General features: G+C 48.3%; 1 protein-coding gene across 2 annotated transcripts in view; it reads right to left on the minus strand.

Annotated features, from left to right (window-relative positions):
* Positions 1–5,826: 5,826 nt before the first annotated feature.
* SLC38A9 (solute carrier family 38 member 9) overlaps positions 5,827–23,624 on the minus strand; it is a 423,549-nt gene continuing 405,751 nt past the window's right edge. For both annotated transcript variants that reach the window (XM_063962241.1, XM_063962231.1), the window contains 3 exons: positions 12,630–12,778; positions 10,860–10,949; positions 5,827–8,163 (listed from right to left, as the gene is read on the minus strand). In XM_063962241.1, coding sequence (XP_063818311.1) covers positions 7,998–8,163; positions 10,860–10,949; positions 12,630–12,778 — 405 coding nt within the window. In that variant the 3' untranslated portion in view covers positions 5,827–7,997. The remainder of the gene's footprint in view (positions 8,164–10,859; positions 10,950–12,629; positions 12,779–23,624) is intronic.

Here is a 23,624-nt window from a genome sequence, read left to right on the forward strand (position 1 = left end):
CGTCCAGCTTCTCCTACAGGTAGTCCTGCACGTGGCTGTGAGGGAGCTCTTTTTAGAGAGGCCCGACACGCCAGTAGCTGCTTGTAAGCAGCTTCCACTATCCCAGACCCACGCCTATTGGAAGGGGGGAAGGGATGTGGAAAATGTTGTAAAAATAAAAAATAAAAATAAAAAAAAGTAGTGTGGATATTCCACACAAGCCTTGTTGCTACTATGAGCACAGAAAAAACACTGAGGTACTCTGGAATATGGAGGGGAGGAGAGTTCTAAATTTAACTATTCAGTGCCTTGTTCCTATGGAAGCCGTCCATATCCCAAGAGTACTCCAGTGACCCCTAGTGGATGAAAAAAAAAAATCAGGGGCTTTTACAAGATAAAGCCCCCAATTCCGACACGCGTCATGCAGAAGCCAAGGCCAACAAAGTGACCGCCTTCCACGTAACAAAACTTGAGATCGGCCTCCTGTAGAGGCTCAAACCAAGCAGATTGTAGGAACTGCAACACCACATCAAGATCCAAGGGTGCCGTTGGCGCCACAAAGGGAGGCTGAATGTGCAGAACCCCTTTCAAAAAAGGTCTGAACCTCAGGGAGGACAGCCAATTGTTTTTGGAAGAAGATGGACAAAGCAGAGATCTGGACCTTGATGGAGCCCAATCTCAGTCCCATATCCACCCCTGCCTGCAGGAAAAGGAGAAAACGTCCAAGTTGAAACTCCACCGCAGGAAATTTCTTGGACTCACACCAAGAAACATATTTTTTACAAATGCGATGGTAATGTTTAGACGTTACCCCCTTCCTAGCCTGTATCAGGGTAGGAATGACCTCACTCGGGATACCCTTCCGAGCTAGGATCTGGCGTTCAACCGCCATGCTGTCAAACGTAGCCGTGGTAAGTCTTGATAAGCGAACGGCCCCTGCAGTAGCAGATCCTTCCGAAGAGGCAACGGCCTTGGATCTTCCAGCAGAAGATCCAGTAGATCTGCGTACCAAGCCCTCCTTGGCCAGTCCGGAGAAATGAGAATTGCCAGAACCTTTGTACTTCTTACTAGTTGAAGAACCTTTGGTATCAGAGGAAGTGGAGGGAACACATACACTGACGGGAACACCCACGGTGTTAACAGAGCGTCCACCGCCACTGCCTGTGGGTCTCTCGACCCTGAACAGTACCTCCGTAGCTTCTTGTTGAGGCAGGAGGCCATCATGATTATGTGAGGGACCCCCCACCAACCGGTTACCTCCTCGAACACCTCCGGATGGAGGCCCCACTCTCCTGGATGGAGATCGTGTCTGCTGAGGAAGTCTGCTTCCCAGTTGTCTACACCCGGAATGAAGATTGCCGACATCGCCACCGCGTGCCTTTCTGCCAGAGGAGGATTTTTGACACCTCTGACATGGCAGCCCTGCTCTTCGTTCCGCCTTGTCGGTTTATGTAGGCCACTGTGGTCACGTTGTCCGACTGCACCTGAACAGCCCGATCCTGTTGAAGGTGTGCTGCTTGCAGAAGGGCATTGTAAACGGCCCTGAGTTCCAGGATGTTTATTGGGAGAAGGGATTCTTGATCCGACCATCTTCCCTGAAAAGTTTCTCAGAGCGACGGCTCCCCAACCTCTTAGACTTGCATCTGTGGTTAAAATGATCCAGTCTTGAATTCCAAACCTTCGGCCTTCCAGAAGGTGCGGAAGTTGTAGCCACCAGAGTAGTGAAATCCTGGCTTTCGTAGACAAGCATATCCTCTTGTGCATGTATAGGTGAGAGCCTGACCACTGGTCCAAGAGGTCCAGCTGAAAAGGTCGAGCATGAAACCTGCCATAATGCAGAGCCTCGTAGGCGACAACCATCTTCCCCAGAAGGCGTATGCATTGATGAACCGATACCCGGGTAGGCTTTAAGACATCCCGGACCATTGTTTGAGTCACCAACGCTTTCGCCACCGGGAGATATACCCTCTGCACATCCGTGTCGAGGATCATTCCCAGGAAAGACAGCCTCCTTGTCGGCTCCAGATGAGACTTCGGAAGGTTCAGGATCCAGCCGTGCTCCCTGAGCAGCTGTGTCGTGAGCGCGATGGATCGCAACAACCTCTCCCTGGACGACGCCTTGATCAGGAGATCGTCCAAATATGGAATTATGTTCACCCCCTGTCTGCGGAGGAGAACCATCATCTCCGCCATCACCTTGGTAAAGATCCTTGGTGCTGTGGAGAGGCCAAACGGCAGCGCCTGGAACTGATAGTGATCGTTCAACAGTGCAAACCTGAGATATGCCTGATGCGGCGACCGAATGGGAATGTGGAGGTAAGCATCCTTGATGTCTAGAGAAACCAGGAACTCCCCCTCCGTCAGTCCTGAGATGACAGCTCTCTGAGATTCCATCTTGAATTTGAATTTCCTGAGATAAGGGTTCAGAGACTTTAAGTTTAGAATAGGCCGTACCGAACCATCCGATTTTGGTACCACAAAAAGGTTTGAATAATAACCCTTGTTCCACTGCTGAGGTGGAACTGGAACAATGACCTCTGACACCACCAGTTTTCTGATGGCTTCCAGAAGAACTGTTCTGTCTGCCAGCAGAGCTGGCAAGCCTGACTTGAAGAAACAGTGAGGTGGGGTATTTTGAAACTCCAGTCTGTACCCCCTGGACACTATATCCAGTACCTAGGGGTCCAGGCCAGACGACACCCAGACGGAGTCTTGCCCCAGCTGACCCTCCTCCAGGCCTAGTTGTCCACCGTCATGCGGAGGACTTAAGGGTATCAGAAGCGGGCTTCTGGGTTCGGGAACCTGCGGGAGCAGGTTACTTTCCTTTGGCACGACCACCTCTGAAGAAGGTGTTCGAAGGCTTGTTCTTTCTAGGCCTCGCGGGCCGAAAGGACTGTGACGTGGCTAGTGTAAAAGGCTTCTTCGTAGCTGGTGCAGCTGAGGGGAGAAAAGGAGACTTACCCGCGGTAGCGTTGGCAATCCACGCATCCAGCGCCTCCCCAAAGAGAGCCTGACCAGTATAGGGTAGGCCCTCCACGCTCTTCCTGGATTCCGCATCCGCAGACGATTGGCGCAGCCAGAGACCCCTGCGAGCGGAGACGGACATGGAGGAGATCCCCGTAGCCATGGAACCCAGGTCCTTCATGGAATCCACCAGGAACCCTGCAGTATCCTGAATTCGACTCCTCCTGCAGAGCGATCGACCACCTGGCAATAGCTTTTGCAATCCAAGCACAGGCTATAGTAGGCCGTAATATAGCCCCGGAAGCTGTGTAAATGGATTTTAGCGTAGCATCCACCTTGCGATCTGCCATGTCCTTCAACGCGGTAGATCCCGGGACTGGTAAAACCACCTGTTTTGACAGCCTGGAGACAGAGGCGTCAACTATCGGTGGAGACTCCCACTTCTTTCTATCTTCCTCTGGGAAGGCAAAAGCAACCAAGACCCTCTTAGGGACCTGAAATTTATTTTCCGGAGTTTCCCAGGCTTTTTCAAAGATAGCGTTTAATTCTTTGGATGCCGGGAAGGTGAGGGGGGCTTATTATTATCTGTAAAAAAAGGCCTCCTCCACCTGTTCAGGAGCTGTGTCAGAAATATGTAAAATATCCCTCACAGCTTCAATCATCAACTGCACCCCCCTAACAAGTGATGCTCCCCCCTTCGACATATCCTCGTCACCGTCTGCAGTGTCAGAGTCGGTGTCCGTGTCATCCTGCGTAAGCATTGCAAGTGCACGTTTGTGAGAATGTACCTCAGGGGACCCCAAGGAAGCAGTATCAGACCATACAACCATAGAGGACTGTAGGATCTGAGTAGCATGTTCAGTCCTAGCAACCCTGTCAGGAATCTGAGAAATAGTCCCCCTCAGAGAGACTAACCATTCTGGCTCTCTAGCTGGGATCTGCGCTACAACAGTGCATTCCTGATTACATGGTATAGAGTCTTCCTGGGAAGACAAATCCTCTGCAGCATATGAAACAGTGTCCCTAGACATGGTGTCACACACACCAAACACCCCACAAACACACAGGGTATTCACTAGACAGAGTTTCCGCCCCAAGAATGGCAGAGACACACAGAGATTGGAGCCAACCCACATACAGCGCTATAGTATAGGGAGACCCCAACCCGTGCTGACTGTGTCCCATAATAGGTGACAAAGCCTATAATACAGCCTCCCCCCCTTCTACAACCCCCTGGTACCGTACAGATAGCTGGAGTTGCACTGGAGGGACCTGGACATCCACTAGTAGTGATTGCAGGCAGGAAAAATGGCGCTGAACGCTGCTGGGTCCGCTCTGAGGAGAAGCTCCGCCCCTTCAATGGCGCTGTCTTCCCGCTCTTGAAGATTATACTGGCTTGAGGAAATTTGTGCTGGCTGAGATCCGCGGACACCGACAGGCTGGAAATGGTCAGTGTAGGGTACCTTGCTGGCTCAGGGCGCGCCGCACTGCAGGACCGCTGAGCCGTCCGGGATGCGCGGTTAATACCGCACTCCCACCCTTAAGCCGCCCTCTTTACACTGACCCCCCGCTTGTAAGGAGGGACAGTGACTAACTCGCCACACTTCAGCTCTGTGAGGGGGTGGCGGCTGGCTGCCGGGGTGAGCGTTCCCCTGTGGCGGGGCGCGATCTATCCCATCTGGAGCTCAACGTCCAGTCAGCAGAGGCAGTGGGTCCAGTCCCCGCAGGGCGGACACTGCTCCCCCCCCTCAGTCCCTCGATACAGGGAGGCTGTTGCCAGCAGCCTCCCTGTAAAAACAAACAAACTCTAAAATAAACTTTTCTAAAGAAGCTCTGTAGAAGCTCCCCTAGCTGTGACCGGCTCCTCCGGGCACATTTTCTAAACTGAGTCTAGTAGGAGGGGCATAGAGGGAGGAGCCAGCCTACACTATTAAACTCTTAAAGTGCCAATGGCTCCTGGTGGACCCGTCTATACCCCATGGTACTAATATGGACCCCAGCATCCTCTAGGACGTAAGATAAATGTCGTTTTGGCAGGTCCAGTCAAAGCACAGAATGCCCTCAGACATCAATGAATGAGGGGTGGGCCCCCAAAATTCCGCAAATACAATGTAAGAGAATGATAAACTAATATAGAATATAGTCATATCAAGTTATTGCTGCTAATGGTGATTTTACAAGCTATTGTGTCACGGATATACGGCCTTTTTTCACACGTCTTCTACATAATGGCTTATTTATGTCGAATAAATAATAATTTAAAAAAAAAAACGTTATGGGTTATGTGTGAGTTGTCATTAGTTTTATAGTTTAGGAGTTGGTGATGACTAGATAATTGCTAATTATGTCTTTATATCAGAAGTTCACAAACGTGGTCCTCAAACGGTCCAGGTTTTAGGTATATCAATGCTTGGCCAAAGGTGGCTTATTTTAGTAACTCAGTCAATTTGATTTAACCATCTGTGCTGAGCCATGGATATACTTAAAACCTAGCCTGTTAGGGTGCCTTGAGGACCACGTTTGGGAACCTTTGTCTTATATGTAAAACAACAGATTTGAATGAGGACCTAAATTCTTTCTGACATGACCTAAGTGACCTCTACCATTGTGGCAAGTATCCAGCACTGCACACTTACCTTTTAACATGATTGTTATGCCTAATTGTTATGGGCTTATAAAGCCCAATGCTTTAAACCGGTGCTAGCTACCCAGGATATCTAATGGCCGTCTATGTACAGTAATGTTTTGACACCTTATTTCTAAAATCATGTTCAATTATTTTATTTCTACTAATCACTATATATATATATATAATTTTTTTTTAAACATGTTTCAGCCTTTGCAAAGTACAGTAATAAATGACATACACTCTTGAAAAAATGGTAGTAGTTGTGGTTAGTTGTGTATTCAAGTGTATTACACAATAACTATACACAAAACGGTAAAAAACGGTAAAAAAATGTCAGTGGATACTGCTGTTTTCTTGATGCTATTTCTTCATGGACATTTGTTTAACACTGATAAATTTAAGCTTTAGACTATAAAACTACCATCAAAATATAAGTGTTAGACAGATACAAATGGACAGTAGGAAAACATTTTGGGCCTCACGCAAAGATGATAAAGGCACAGCACCTGCGTCTTTGTACGCAGCGGCTGTGCTAAAATGTGCAAAAGCCACAGGAGGCGTCTTGAGGTAAAAGATGCCCACTGCCAGCTTCTGTGATCCGCTGGCTGTGTCTGAAGACACAGCATCGGATCCTCTGTGTGAGGCATTCAGGCATCAGGTTACTCAGGATGTCCGGCCAAATCGCAGCAGGGGCCAGTGTTTTCTGGAACGCTCAACGTCGCTGGCCCCAAAAGCCATCAGCATTGTCAATCATGCTTTGGCTTTCAGGGCATTCCGGCCAATATCGTTGGACCAGATCTGCACATGTGCAGTGCGGCTCCTGCGCGGGATCAATACGAGATCCCCGTGGTCAGTAGACCGACGCCAGGAGCCCGATAGCCGGGATCCCGGCGGCAAGTGCAGCGTATCCCCACGCGGGCTCGCTACTCTTTGGTCATGGCGAGCCCAAAGTGTGGCGGAGGGGAATAGAACAAGATTTTATTTCCCTCCGGGTGGTGGCGTGGACCACCACCCAAGAGGGGTAACCAGCCAATGGTCGAGACTCTGACCACCGGTATTTTAGCTGGTGTCGGGATTCCGGCGTCGGTATCCTGACTGCAGGGATTCCGACAGGCGGTAAATTGACTGCCTCCCTCCTGCGCATATAAAAGAGAAAAAAATCTGAGATTTGTGAGAACAACGAAGTTCCGCAAATCCCTGAATCAGCCACTTTGGTCATTTAGGCCTGATCTACTAGGTTGGTGCCATATTTTTGGCAAATGTACGGGCAGGCAGTGGCACCAAGAGAGTAGGGGGGACAGGTGCTCTTTACCCGGGCCAGTTGGAGGCCCCCCCCTTCCCCGTTGCAGCCTCTTCCAAGCCTAGCGCAGAGAGGCAGCTGCAGAAGCAGTCAGTCCTCTCTCTCCCTGTGGCAGATGCACTATGCCTTGGAGAGTGATAAAGTGGAAAGAGATAAACTACCAGCCAATCGACTCCTGCCATTTTTCATACACAGCCTATAGCATGGCAATTAAGACCTGAATGTCTGGTGCTTTATCCCTCTTCATTTTGTCACTCTTTCTCAGTCTCCAAGACTTAGTACATCTGCCTTCCCTGTATGATGTGCGGGGTTGGGGGGGGGGAGAGCCGCTGCCGCCCACATCATCTAACACTGGCGGCCGAACACAAACTTTCTTTTACATTTTCTAAGGACGAGGTCTGGCCAAACCCCCTCCCATTACCAGGGCCTGGCAGAGCCCCTGTGGGAAGGCTGATACATCACACATGGGGCTAGATTCACAAAGAAGTGGGTTTTAACCTGGATATTTAAAGCAGCAATAATATAAGTGCAAAACACAAACTTTACATTTCCCAGTCAAACCCACGAGCAGCGACAATTCTAGCACTTACAGTTGTTATCGCTGGGCGGGCTGCATTTCCCATCATTGGGCGGTCCATTTGTCAGAGACAAAAACCAAACCAAACTATTTGTGGCATTTAACCTATCTTAGCTACAGAATCCGAAACTAGAACGTTGTAAGACAAAACCGCCAACCAAAACATTGTGGCAGCAACTTCATCCTGAAAGACTAATGATAGCGTATTTTTTGTTCTAATAAAATAAGGAGCAAAGTTTGATTACGCTTTACAATATTAAATAATTATATACTTTGATGATATTTTTCCCTTTCAATTACCCTAGCTCAATAAAACTGGATTTGCATTTGCTATGGCACTTCTAACTCCATCTAGCCACATAACAAAGGAGACTGACTTCATATAATGACACATACAGCTGTGATCATCATAAGCAAATATTACCAGAGTGTGATATTCTTATGGTGATACATAGACCGTTTTACAGAAATTGGGCATTCGCCATCTCAGTACATCTGTCCAGCATCACAGAGAGAGAAAGGGTAAATAGTAATGTGTAAATTGTCCTTCACATGAGAAACTGTGCCACCAGGTTAGCCACACCTAAAACAATTATGGAGACATGTGTGATAGTGGAATACCACCGGAGCTGTTGGCTGCGATATAGGGCAATCATGTGGATCAGACACGGGTAAACAAAGACAAACGCCAGGCCACAGGCAGCTCCTGAGAACCTGAAAAGACAGAAATCACTTTACTTATATACACGGTAGAGGTGCTAGACTTTATATAAACTATAGAAGTGCTAGACTTATATATACGGTAGAGGTGCTAGACTTTATATATACTATAGAAGTGCTAGACTTATATACACGGTAGAGGTGCTAGACTTTATATATACTATAGAAGTGCTAGACTTATATACACGGTAGAGGTGCTAGACTTCTATATATGGTAGAAGTGCTAGATAGATATATATATATATATATATATATATATATATAGTAGAGGTGCTAGACTTGTATACGGTAGAGGAGACAGACTTATATATAAGGTAGAGGTGATAGACCTATATATACGGTAGAAGTACTAGACATATAGATAGTAGAGGTGCTAGACTTCTATATATAGTAGAGGTGCTAGACATATATACGGTAAAGGTGACAGACATATATAAGTAGAGGTGCTAGACTTATATAAATTTATATATACTATAGAGGTGCTACAGGATTGCAACCATGCAGATAGATATATATATATATATATATATATATATATATATATATAGTAGAGGTGCTAGACTTGCATATAAGGTAGAAGTGCTAGACATATATAAGGTAGAGGTGTTAGACCTATATATACGGTTAGAGGTGCTAGACCTATATATACGGTAGAGGTGCTAGACCTATATATACGGTAGAGGTGCTAGACCTATATATACGGTAGAGGTGCTAGACCTATATATACGGTAGAGGTGCTAGACCTATATATACGGTAGAGGTGCTAGACTTATATATAAGGTAGAGGTGCTAGACTTATATATAAGGTAGAGGTGCTAGACTTATATATAAGGTAGAAGTGCTAGACATATATATATATATAATTAGATATGGTAGAGGTTCTAGACACACACACACACACACACACACACACACACACACACACACACACACACACACATATATATGTGGTAGAGGTGCTAGACATATATACTGTATATAGGGCCGGTTCGAGGGCCCTCGGCGCCCCGGGCAGGGGATGGGGGCGTGGCTTAATACAGGGGGCGTGGTCAGTTACGCCCCCTGTACAGTAGAAGCGCCGCTTAAATGCTGAGCGGTGCGCGATGACGTCATCGCGCACCGCACAGCAAAAGGTCCTCTCCACGAAGGGAAACTAGAGGCGTAGCGTCTAGTTCCCTTCGCGGAGAGGACCTTTCCTGTGCGGTGCGCGATGACGTCATCGCGCACCGCTCAGCAAAGGTCCTCTCCGCGATGGGAAACTAGACGCTACGCGTCTAGTTCCCTTCACAGGGGACCACAGCAGGGACCACAGCCGCAGAGCCGGGGGACACAGCGGGCAGCGGAGGGCACAGCAGTGGCGGATCTTGCCATGGTGCAGCGCCCTCCGGATGGCGCCAGCGCCCTCCGGAAGGCGGCGCCCCGGGCAAAAGTCCTGCTTGCCCGTGGCAAGATCCGCTACTGACTGTATATAAGGTAGAGGTGCTAGACTTATATATACTGTATATATGGTAGAGGTGCTAGACATATATACTGTATATATGGTAGAGGTGCTAGACATATATATAAGGTAGAGGTGCTAGACTTATATATATTGTATATATGGTAGAGAAGCTAGACATATATACTGTATATATGGTAGAGGTGCTAGACATATATATAAGGTAGAGGTGCTAGACTTATATATACTGTATATAAGGTAGAGGTGCTAGACATATATACTGTATATATGGTAGAGGTGCTAGACTTATATATACTGTATATAAGGTAGAGGTGCTAGACATATAAGGTACAGGTGCTAGACTTATATATACTGTATATATGGTAGAGGTGCTAGACATATATACTGTATATATGGAAGAGGTGCTAGACATATATATAAGGTAGAGGTGCTAGACTTATATATATTGTATATATGGTAGAGGTGCTAGACATATATACTCTATATATGGTAGAGGTGCTAGACATATATATAAGGTAGAGGTGCTAGACATATATATATATATATATAATTATATATGGTAGAGGTTCTAGACACACACACACACACACACACACACACACACACACACACACACACACACACACACACATATATATGTGGTAGAGGTGCTAGACATATATACTGTATATAAGGTAGAGGTGCTAGACTTATATATACTGTATATATGGTAGAGGTGCTAGACATATATACTGTATATATGGAAGAGGTGCTAGACATATATATAAGGTAGAGGTGCTAGACTTATATATATTGTATATATGGTAGAGGTGCTAGACATATATACTGTATATATGGTAGAGGTGCTAGACATATATATAAGGTAGAGGTGCTAGACTTATATATACTGTATATAAGGTAGAGGTGCTAGACATATAAGGTAGAGGTGCTAGACTTATATATACGGTAGAGGTGCTAACATTTCTTTTGATGTGTTTCGCTGGAATGGATGGAAAAGTGTAGGTGGCAGTATGATAGCACAGTATACAGTGTTGTGAAAAGGCTTTGAAACTCCCATATATAATTGTTGTGTCAATATACAGTAAGCATTCTCACCTGTATACAAAACAATATCTTATAGTCAGCAAAAAGCAACATTGCAAGATTTGAGTTGTTTTCTTTCATTAGTAAATTGAGCGCACGTAGCTGAGACAATGGAAACTGCAACAGAAGATATAAAACATATTTGTACCTAATAATTCCTCCTATGTTGGGGTAAAATCTGGCCATGAGAACGCCAAAGCCGACAACAGCGATGTTCAGTCCCAGGACATGGAAAAAACTAAAACAAAATATATCAGATATTAATATACAGTAACATAGTACTGATCATTTATTATTATTGCTAGTTATTATTAACAGTACTAATGTAAAAGGACGAAATCTTCATACAAGCTGTATAATACTCGCCATAACATTCTTAGCACAGGCGCGCTCAGTAACTTAGTGGGGGAACGCTGGAGTAAATATAAGGCACCTATTGTTATTATTATAAGCCACATTTTTGCCACGTTATTTCTCATCCGCTGTCGCCACTACACACGCCCATAACAAAGGAATTCATAGGGCGATTTACCGATGCAATCTTGCCAGGACAGCACACGCGATAGAAGGTGTACGGATCGCTGACCCATTAACAGTACATTTGTCATTTGCGTATCGCAGCAATGGAAGGTGTGTTTGTATTGCGCATGCACAACCCAGGAATATCCATCTTCAGCAATACTGTGGCCTCTAGGTTACACCTGCAGATGGCGTTAGCATACGTGATCAAGCATAGCTTACTAAATCGGTGCAGCAGTCTCCACTGAGAATCCTAAGGCTTGCGGTATTCTGCATTACTTATTTGCAGGCAGGAGCTAGGCTATCGCTGACATCTCCTGTATTCAGCTTTTAGTAAATTGCCCCCATACTAAAAAAGAGCCTTCCATCATGTGGATACAGCTAGATAGGCCATGTGGTCACTGGATGCAGTTAATACGCTGGCGGTCAGGATCCCGATGCCGGAATCTCCACTGCTGACAATACCGACAGCAGGAATCCCACCTCAAAGGGGCTATTTCCACTTGTGGGTGTCCATGATACCCATAGAGCGGGAATAGAACCTGTGGCAAGCCCGCAAGGGGACTCTTTGCACTCGCCCCGCTGCCGGCATTCTGACGAATCTGCATCTTGGACTTTGGTCATTCATACTGAAGCCGTAGTCACATAGCAAACTGTGAGAAACATCGTAAATTCCATGAAGTTTGTACACGGGCATAACGTAATCTGTAATCCGAAAACCATTTAATAATAAAGAGAATGCTCCAGCAGTGCGGGGAAAGACTGGCAAATTCTACACGCAAAATAGTATGCTTTAGGCGTGGTACTCTAGAGCCATGGTTCTCACACCCGGTCCTAGGGAACCCCAAACAGTGACAATTTAATACATCCACAGGTGGAGCTAATTATTTCACTTGACATTCTATGAGGCGACTTGGAAAACATGAACTGTGTGTGGTCCTCACGGACGACAGAGTTTGAGAACCTATGCTGTAAATTATACTATTCATAGATCTAGGACATGATATATATATATATATATATATATATATAGTGGGGAATCTTAACGCCCCCGATCTCCCCTCTAAAGTGACGGGAGATTACAGGGGACCGTATACAATTGATGTCCCCTATCGTGCCCATTAGCCGCATAAAGCTCCAGGAAAAGTGCCATTTGGGCGCCCAAACGGATCACTTTTCATACATTTCAGCTCGCCACCCCCGGCGTGTGCTAGCCGAAATGTAGACGCCGGCAGCCGATCGCGTCCAAGCGGAGCCACATTAGAATAGCTCCCATCGATGCCAACTAGTGGCTGCCGGCCAGGAAAACATTTGAATTCCGCCCACAGTGTCAGTTAATCACCTGGGCACAGACCGCACGCCATCCATAACACATACATGAACATACACTACAGCTTACCTTGGATAATTGTTTCCAAAGATATGTCCGAGGAGCTGCACTCTGACAAGATACCCCAACAACGGATATACAGTCATCATTTGAAAGAGTAAGAATATTCTTGCAACAAATGACAGGATGTCATTGCTTGGGAAATTATCTAAAAAGTTCTACATGGGAAAGAAAAACAGCAGGGCCACATTATACAAATTGCAGCTCAAAAATAAAAAGATAAAAAGGAGTCAAACTCAGTATCTTAACATAGTACGATGACATGAACTGATTTTTCTTGTGAAGAATACTTGAAAAAGACTGAGAAATAAGTTTATCATTGGTGGCTACAGGGCGCCGATAACTATCATTATGGGGCATACACGCGAATTTCACCACAACTCGCAATGTGGTCAGCGGGGCAGATGGCAGGTCTGTAGAGAGACTGTCGGGGCCCCGGTAAAGCAGGGGGTGTAGCCTAATCATGGACCCTTTAAAACAAACATGAAAAAAGTACAGCTTATGCGCCGTGAGCCCCACAGCCAGGGGCAGATCCGAGAAGCGTGTGTGTGTGTGTTTTGGGGCCGGTCAGTGTGCTAACCTCCTTGCAGGCAGAGTAGACTGCTGCACTCAGTGGTAGCAGCCTCACTGGACCCACCGCAGCCCTGGCCTGGGGAGAGAGGCAGCTACGGCTGGCTGAGAGGTAAGAAGGGGGGATAGAGGGGACTGCGGACTCAGTACCCCATCGGGTCCAACCAAGAAGCCCGGGCATGGGAAATTAGAACCTGCTCACCCCTACTAGCGCCACTGCTCACATGCGCAGTAGTACGGACCCCCCACTAGCGTGATCACTTTTCTTTTTCACATCGCAAGGATGGCTTCCTACTGATGCTCCTGCATGTGACAGGCATACATCACGCTCACACACTAAGGCAGGCCTGGCCAACCTGTGGCTCTCCAGCTGTTGTGAAACTACCCTGCCACAGTTTTAGCATACCCTCACAGCAAAACTGTGGCAATGCATGCTGGGACTTGTAGTTTCACAACAGCTTGGGAGCCACAGGTTGGCCAGGCCTGCACTAAAGGGTAGATGTATTAAAGCTTCTAAAATGTAAACGAGATTCTGTCTATCATTTTCTAGGATGTACTAGAGAAATGACAGATAGAATGTGACTGGTTGCTAGGTGCAACATCACCACTTTTCAGGTTTAGAAGTATTAGTAAATCTACTCCTTAGAGTTTTACCTCTGCACACAATGGGCGTGAAGCACGGTATGCCTGTTGGAAAAAGGGGGTTAATTGGCGCATTTACACACTGTGCCAGCTATGGAACCGATAGCACGCATATACAGGTGATACTACATACTGACGTAACTGCGCTGTTTATGGGGCACTCTCATGTAGGGAAAGTTCAGTGTGGACATGCTAGTGCTACTGTGGACTTGGAGAAAGGGTATCATTAGCACCCAGTATAGGATAAGTACGCACTAATGATATCTAGTAGCAAACCAAGCGTACAACTCTGCATGCCAGTGTATATACCTATGCTTTCCGCATTTACGGAGCAAGATACATGTGATTTACGTCTAGCAGCAGCAGCTGGAGATACATGTGATTTATATCTAGCAGCCGCGGAGCGAGATACATGTGATTTACGTCTAGCAGCCGCAGCTGGAGATACATGTGACTTACGTCTAGCAGCTGCGGAAAGCGAGATGCATGTGATTTACGTCTAACAGCCGCGGAGCAAGATACATGTGATTTACGTCTAGCAGCCGCGGAGCGAGATACATGTGACTTACGTCTAGCAGCCGCGGAGCGAGATACATGTGACTTACGTCTAGCAGCCGCGGAACGAGATACATGTGACTTACGTCTAGCAGCCACGGAGCGAGATACATGTGACTTACGTCTAGAAGCCGCAGCAGGAGATACATGTGATTTACGTCTAGTAGCGGCAGAGCGAGATACATGTGATTTATGTCTAGCAGCTGCGGAGCGAGATAAATGTGATTTACGTCTAGCAGCCGCGGAGCGAGATACATGTGACTTACGTCTAGCAGCCGCGGAGCGAGATACATGTGACTTACGTCTAGCAGCCGCGGAGCGAGATACATGTGATTTACGTCTAGTAGACGCAGCTGGAGATAAATGTGATTTACGTCTAGCAGCCGTAGCTGGAGATACATGTGATTTATATCTAGCAGCCGCGGAGCGAGATACATGTGATTTACGTCTAGCAGCCGCAGCTGGAGATACACGTGACTTACGTCTAGCAGCCGCGGAGCGAGATACATGTGACTTACGTCTAGCAGCCGCAGAGCGAAATACATGTGACTTACGTCTAGCAGCCACGGAGCGAGATACATGTGACTTACGTCTAGCAGCCGCAGCAGGAGATACATGTGATTTACGTCTAGTAGCGGCAGAGCGAGATACATGTGATTTATGTCTAGCAGCTGCGGAGCGAGATACATGTGATTTATGTCTAGCAGCCGCGGAGCGAGATACATGTGACTTACGTCTAGCAGCGGCAGAGCGAGATACATGTGATTTATGTCTAGCAGCCGTGGAGCGAGATATCAGGATTTTGGTACTTACCGATAAATTCCTTTCTCCGATTCCACAGGGGACACTGGAGCGCAGTTACAATGGGGAAATAGTAGGCAGTAACTGGGAGCTGGCACTTTAAAATTCTAACACTGTGGCTAGCTCCTCCCCTACTATGTCCCCCCTCCAAGCCAGTCTACATAAACTGTGCCCGAGGAAAGCTGAAATAAACGAACGTTAAAGTAGAGGAGGTTAACGCCGCCCTGTAAACCAGGATAACACGAAAAACCAACTTGGAACCTAACCTAACAAAAGGTTAACCTGAACCAAACAAGCAGTCACATAGTGATCTGCGAACCGCTAAGCGAAAAAAAGGAGGAAACAGCGCTGGGTGGGCGCCCAGTGTCCCCTGTGGAATCGGAGAAAGGGATTTATCGGTAAGTACCAAAATCCTGATTTCTCCTTCATCCACTAGGGGACACTGGAGCGCAGTTACAATGGGGACGTACCAGAGTGCCCAAGACGGGCGGGAGTGCGCTGAGAGTCCTGTAAAACCGCTCGGCCAAACTGTGATGCAGAGGCCGCAAAAGTTTCAAACCTGTAGAATTTGACAAACGTATGTCGGCCCGACCAAGTAGCCGCCCGACATAAAGAAGTCATGGAGAACCCACGGGCAGCCGCCCACGAAGGTCCCACAGAACGCATAGAGTGCGCTGAAATTGAAGCCGGAGGTTCCCGAGAAGCTGCCAAATAAGCTTGTCTGATAGTCAGCCGAATCCATCGTGACAAAGTCTGCTTAGAAGCCGGCCAACCACGGCGGTTAGCATCGTATAGAACAAATAAGGAATCGGACTTCCGAATAGCCTTAGTCCAATCCACATAAATCTTGAGCGCCCTGACCACGTCCAATGATCTTGAATCTGGAGAGTCCACCGAGAGAGCCGGAACCACAAGTGGCTGATTGATGTGAAAATCGGACACCACCTTAGGTAGAAAAGACATGCGAGTACGGAGCTTGGCCCTATCAGCATGAAACACCAGGTAAGGAGGACGACAAGAGAGAGCCCCAAGTTCCGACACCCGTCTAGCCGAAGCAAGAGCCAGGAGAAGAACCACCTTCCAGGTGAGATATTTCATCTCCACTGACTCCAGAGGCTCAAACAACGAGGATTGCAGAAAAGAGAGGACCAGATTGAGGTCCCATGGTGCTGTCGGAGGGCGAAAGGGAGGCTGTATTCGTAAAACCCCCTGAAAGAAAGTCTGAACTTCCGGCAGCAAGGCTAACTTTTTCTGGAAGAAAACCGAAAGAGCAGAGACATGCACCTTTAGTGAACCCAGTCTTAAGCCTGCCGAAAAACCCGCCTGCAAAAAACTGAGAAGGTGGGCCAAGCGAAAAACTGAAGGAGAAAATTGTCGACGTTCACACCAAGCTACATAAGCCTTCCAAATGCGGTAGTAGTGAGACGATGTGACTGACTTTCTAGCCCGAAGCATAGTAGGAATAACCGTACTAGGAATCCCCTTCCTTTTCAAGATGGCCTTCTCAACAGCCACGCCGTCAAACATAGCCTGCGTAAGTCTGGATAAAGAAAAGGATCCTGTTGCAGAAGATCGTCCCGTAGTGGCAGGGGCCAAGGCTCGGCTACTGACAACAGGTGTAGGGTGGAGTACCAAGTCCTGCGTGGCCAATCTGGAGCAACCAGGAGGACCAGAGCGTTTTCTCTCTTGATGCGTTGTAGAACCCGAGGCAACAGCAGGAAGGGAGGAAAGAGGTAAAACGTACCGGAAATTCTAAAGGAGCTGTGAGGGCATCCACGCCCGCCGCCGCCGGGTCCCTCGTTCGAGAGTAATAAAGAGGCAGCTGATGGTTCAGGCAGGACGCCATGAGGTCGATCTGTGGTCTTCCCCACTGGCGGACCAGCTGACAAAACACCTGGGGATGGAGTGACCACTCTCCCGGGTGCATGTCCTGTCGGCTGAGGTAATCGGCTTCCCAATTTTCCACTCCTGGAATGAATATCGCCGAGAAGGACAGAGCATACTCCTCCGCCCAGAGAAGTATGTTGGTGACCTCCCTCATCGCCGCACGGCTGCGAGTGCCGCCCTGACGGTTGATGTACGCTACCGTCGTAGCGTTGTCGGATTGAACCCTGACCCCTCGACCGCGCAGCAGGTGATGTGCCTGAAGTAGGGCGTTGTATACCGCCCGTAGTTCGAGAATGTTTATCGGGAGAGCGGATTCGTGGAACGACCAGCGTCCCTGGAACCGATGTTCGAGGATCACTGCCCCCCAGCCTCGCAGACTTGCGTCTGTGGTGAGAAGAGTCCAATCCCACACTCCGAACCGATGTGCTGACTGGAGCCACCAGAGAAGCGACGACCGTGCCTTTGGAGATAGCGTCACCCGCTGATGAAGGAACAGATGAGATCCTGACCACTGATGTAGAAGACACAGCTGAAAAGGTCGAGAGTGGAAGCGATCGTACGGAAGAGCTTCAAACGACGCTACCATCTTTCCCAGAAGACAAATGCAAAGATACACTAACACCCGACGGTGTCGAAGTACTGATCGCACCAGCGTCTGCAGAGACAGGATCTTGTCCCGAGGAAGGAAAACCCTGACTGACCGTGTCGAGAATCATCTCCAAAAACAGCAACCGTTGTGAGCGGCATAAGTGAGACTTCGGGAAGTTCAGGATCCACCCGTGCCGAATCAGAAAGTCCTGCGTTATCCGGATATTCTGAAGTAAAAGCTCCGCCGAGCGCGCCTTTATGAGCAGATCGTCCAGATAGGGAACAATCGTCACACCCTGCTTCCGAAGTAGGGCCATCATGACCGCCATGACTCTGGGAGCAGAAGAAAGACCGAACGGAAGGGCCTGTAACTGGAAATGAGCGCCCTGTATCGCGAACCGGAGAAAAGCCTGATGAGGAGGCCAAATGGGAACATGTAAGTATGCATCCTTGATGTCTAAGGACGCCAGAAACTCGTTTTGCTCCAAACCCGCAATAACAGACTGGAGGGACTCCATCTTGAACTTGAATACCCTCAAATACTGATTGAGATCCTTCAAGTTCAGGATTGGCCTGACCGAGCCGTCCGGCTTCGGTACGAGAAACAGGCTTGAGTAATAGCCCTGTTTCCGATGCTGAGAGGGAACAGGGATCAGTACCCTTGCGGCTAGAAGCTTTTGGACCGCTGCCTGCAAGGCAACTCCTCTGTCGGAAACTGGTAAACCCGTGGTGAAAAACCGCCGGGGCGGACGGGTCTGAAAATCGAGCTTGTAACCGCAAGTGATGAGATCTCTGACCCAAGCATCTGGGCAGGACTGTACCCAGACTTCCTTGAAGTCCCACAGACGAGCTCAAACCCTGTGGTCTCCCAGGTGGGAGGGAAACTCGTCATGCGGTGGTAGTGGTGGAGGATTTAACCTCTGGGTTGAGGATGTGGAACCTCTGCCTCTACCTCTATGGCCACGGGAGGCGGAAACTCCTCCCCTGGCCTGGCCTCGAAACCTAGAAGGGGCCCGAAAGGAGGGACCCCTATGTGGCCTGCGAGGGGCTGGAGAAGCAGAAGGAAGATAAGTTGACTTACCTCCGGTGGCCTGAGAGATCCAGGCATCCAGACCCTTACCGAACAGGACCTCTCCCGTAAAGGGCAACGCTTCTGCGGGCCGAAATTGCTAAAGTGGAAATCCTAGCTCCGAGAATACAGATGTCCTTGGAAGCCTCGCAAAGATAAAGGGCTGGTTCACGGATGTGCTCCGCAACTGTATCAGTTGATCCGCCGGCAAATCGTCCCGAATTCCAGAGGACAATTGCTCCGCCCAAGCTTCCATCGCCTTGTTGACCCAACAACCTACCTGCGCCGGGCGCTGTAATACCCCCGCCGCCGAGTAAATAGTCTTCAAGGTGAATCCAACTTCCTATCCGACGCCTCCTTCAGCGAAGTCGCTCCAGGAACCGGCAGAACCGTCTTTTTGGATAGATGAGACACTGAAGGATCCACAATCGGAGAGGTCTCATAACGCTTCCTGCTATCTGCGGGAAAAGGATAGGAAGACAACATTTTTCTTGATACCTGAAATTTCGCGTCTGGATGCTTCCAAGCTTCCGTTATGAGCGCATCCAACTCCTCCGAAACTAGAAAAGTCACCGGCAAGCATTGGTTGGTGCCAAACCTTGAAGGGCGTAAGGCGTCCTGCTCCGTCTCTTCCACCTGTAATACTGAGCGAATAGCAGTAATAAGAGCTTCTATACCCTGAGCTACTGGTTCAGAGTCCTCGTACACCTGATCGTCATCAGTATCCTGTACATCTACCACCAAGAATAGGACAGTTCACACCCACAAGAAATTGTGCTACCAGGCCGCAGGTCAATGGACACTCAGAAAATGGGATGTTACCCTCACCCCAAAAAAAGAGACACTCCAAACTACCAAGATTTCTGAATGTCCTCTTTCCTGCGCTCTCCCAAAAAACCAGAAGGGAATCTCTACTTATCTTAAACCAGATGCTTCTCTCAATTTTCCACAATCTTCATACCCACATACATTGTCAGTAAAGGTGTGACGTGTACTTTCAGAGATGGTACATGAAAAAGAGAGATCAAGACTACAATCTAGTGTAGAATTTTCTTAACTTTTGAAAGGAATCACTTCCAATTTATGGAGTGCAATGATCAAACACATATGATAAAATATGATTACCGTATATACTCGAGTATAAGTCGACCTGAATATAAGCCGAGGCACCTAATTCTACAACAAAAACCTGGGAAAACTTAATGACTCGAGTATAAGCCTAAAGTGGGAAATGCAGCTCTAGCCGTACACAGCCCTCAGTGCCAGATATGCCCTCATACTGCCAGATATGCTCCCACAGTGCCAGATATGCCCTCATACTGCCAGATATGCTCCCACAGTGCCAGATATGCCCTCATACTGCCAGATATGCCCCACAGTGCCTGATGTGGCAGATATGCCCTCATGCTGCCAGATGTGCCAGATATGCCCTCATGCTGCCAGATATGCCCCTCATGCTGCCACATACGCCCCACAGTGCCAGATATGCCCTCATGCTGCCAGATATGCCCTCATGCTGCCACATATGCCCCACAGTGCCAGATATGCCCTCATGCTGCCAGATATGCCCTTCATGCTGCCAGATATACCCCACAGTGCCAGATATGCCCTCATGCTGCCAGATATGCCCCTCATGCTGCCACATATGCCCCTCATGCTGCCACATATGCCCCCTTCCCCAGTGCCTGTTAATTACCCCTCCGTCGATCCAGCGCTGTCTTCTGAAGGAGGGACACGGAGCGCACAGCGCGCGCCTCTCCTGTGTCCCTCCTGCATCTCCGGCGGCCGTGGCGGGTCTATTAAAGGAAGTGCCGGTTCGTGATCAGAGGTCACGAACGGGTACTTCCTTTAATAGACCCGCCGCTGCCGCCGGAGATGCAGGAGGGACACAGGAGAGGCGCGCGCTGTGCGCTCCGTGTCCCTCCTTCACACTGCTCTGCCTGTCACACTGCACTGCCACTGACTCGAGTATAAGCCGAGGTGGCTTTTTCAGCACAAAAAAAAGTGCTGAAAAAGTCGGCTTATACTCGAGTATATACGGTATGTTTGATAGTTGAAAACCAATCCAACAATAAAACTCTTCATCGCATGAAGAAATGATAAAAAATCCACTTTACATCCAGAATATATGAGGGTGGCTTCCTACCAGATTTTGGATTTTTGAAGTGCACCAAATAATAAGAATTTACTCACCGGTAATTCTATTTCTCGTAGTCCGTAGTGGATGCAGGGAACTCCGTAAGGACCATGGAGAATAGCGGGCTCCGAAGGAGGCTGGGCACTCTAGAAAGATTTATGACTACCTGGTGTGCACTGGCTCCTCCCACTATGACCCTCCTCCAAGCCTCAGTTAGGACACTGTGCCCGGACGAGCTGACATAATAAGGAAGGAATTTGAATCCCGGGTAAGACTCATACCAGCCACACCAATCACACCGTACAACTCGTGATACTATATCCAGTTTGACAGTATGAAAACAACTGAGCCTCTCAACAGATGGCTCAACAATAACCCTTTAGTTAGCAATAACTATTTACAAGTATTGCAGACAATCCGCACTTGGGATGGGCGCCCAGCATCCACTACGGACTACGAGAAATAGAATTACCAGTGAGTAAATTCTTATTTTCTCTGACGTCCTAGTGGATGCTGGGAACTCCGTAAGGACCATGGGGATTATACCAAAGCTCCCAAACGGGCGGGAGAGTGCGGATGACTCTGCAGCACCGAATGAGAGAACTCTAGGTCCTCCTCAGCCAGGTATCAAATTTGTAGAATTTTGCAAACGTGTTTGCCCCTGACCAAGTAGCTGCTCGGCAAAGTTGTAAAGCCGAGACCCCTCGGGCAGCCGCCCAAGATGAGCCCACCTTCCTTGTGGAATGGGCATTTACAGATTTTGGCTGTGGCAGGCCTGCCACAGAATGTGCAAGCTGAATTGTACTACAAATCCAGCTAGCAATAGTCTGCTTAGAAGCAGGAGCACCCAGCTTGTTGGGTGCATACAGGATAAACAGCGAGTCAGATTTTCTGACTCCAGCCGTCCTGGAAACATATATTTTCAGGGCCCTGACAACGTCTAGCAACTTGGAGTCCTCCAAATCCCTAGTAGCCGCAGGCACCACAATAAGCTGGTTCAGGTGAAACGCTGACACCACCTTAGGGAGAAACTGGGGACGAGTCCTCAATTCTGCCCTATCCATATGGAAAATCAGACAAGGGCTTTTAAATGATAAAGCCGCCAATTCTGACACTCGCCTGGCTGAAGCCAAGGCCAATAACATGACCACTTTCCACGTGAGATATTTTAGATCCACGGTTTTTAGTGGCTCAAACCAATGTGATTTTAAGAAACTCAACACCACGTTGAGATCCCAAGGTGCCACAGGAGGCACAAACGGGGGCTGAATATGCAGCACTCCTTTCACAAATGTCTGAACTTCAGGTACTGAAGCTAGTTCTTTTTGAAAGAAAATCGACAGAGCCGAGATCTGTACTTTAATGGAGCCTAGTTTTAGGCCCATATTCACTCCTGCTTGCAGGAAATGCAGAAAACGACCCAGCTGAAATTCCTCTGTTGGGGCCTTTTTTGCCTCGCACCATGCAACATATTTCCGCCATATGCGGTGATAATGCTTTGCCGTAACATCTTTCCTGGCTTTAATAAGCGTAGGAATGACTTCTTCCGGAATACCCTTTTCCTTCAGGATCCGGCGTTCAACCGCCATGCCGTCAAACGCAGCCGCAGTAAGTCTTGGAACAGACAGGGCCCCTGCTGTAGCAGGTCCTGTCTGAGCGGTAGAGGCCACGGGTCCTCTGAGAGCATCTCTTGAAGTTCCGGGTACCACGCTCGTCTTGGCCAATCCGGAACCACGAGAATTGTGTTTACTCCTCGCTTTCTTATTATTCTCAATACCTTTGGTATGAGAGGCAGAGGAGGGAACACATAAACCGACTGGTACACCCACGGTGTCACTAGAGCGTACACAGCTATCGCCTGAGGGTCCTTTGACCTGGCGCAATATCTTTTTAACTTTTTGTTGAGGCGGGACGCCATCATGTCCACCTGTGGTTTTTCCCAACGGTTTACCAGCATCTGGAAGACTTCTGGATGAAGTCCCCACTCTCCCGGGTGGAGGTCGTGTCTGCTGAGGAAGTCTGCTTCCCAGTTGTCCACTCCCGGAATGAACACTGCTGACCGTGCTAGAACATGATTCTCCGCCCATAGGAGAATTCTTGTGGCTTCTGCCATCGCCATCCTGCTTCTTGTGCCTCCCTGTCGATTTACATGGGCGACTGCCGTGATGTTGTCTGACTGGATCAGCACCGGCTGGTGTAGGAGCAGGGATTTTGCTTGACTTAGGGCATTGTAAATGGCCCTTAGTTCCAGAATATTTATGTGAAGGGAAGTCTCCTGACTCGACCATAGTCCTTGGAAGTTTCTTCCCTGTGTGACTGCCCCCCAGCCTCGAAGGCTGGCATCCGTGGTCACCAGGACCCAGTCCTGTATGCCGAACCTGCGGCCCTCTAGAAGATGGGCACTCTGCAGCCACCACAGTAGAGACACCCTGGTTCTTGGAGACAGGGTTATTAAGCGATGCATCTGAAGATGCGATCCGGACCATTGGTCCAACAGGTCCCACTGAAAGATTCTGGCATGGAACCTGCCGAAGGGAATTGCTTCGTAAGAAGCTACCATCTTTCCCAGGACCCGCGTGCAGTGATGCACTGATACCTGTTTTGGTTTCAGGAGGTCTCTGACTAGAGATGACAACTCCCTGGCTTTCTCCTCCGGGAGAAACACTTTTTTCTGGACTGTATCCAGAATCATACCCAGGAACAGTAGCCGTGTCGTCGGAACCAGCTGTGACTTTGGGATATTCAGAATCCAGCC

This window comes from Pseudophryne corroboree, chromosome 1 (genome assembly GCF_028390025.1).
Source record: "Pseudophryne corroboree isolate aPseCor3 chromosome 1, aPseCor3.hap2, whole genome shotgun sequence".
In the NCBI taxonomy this organism is placed as follows: Eukaryota; Metazoa; Chordata; class Amphibia; order Anura; family Myobatrachidae; genus Pseudophryne; species Pseudophryne corroboree.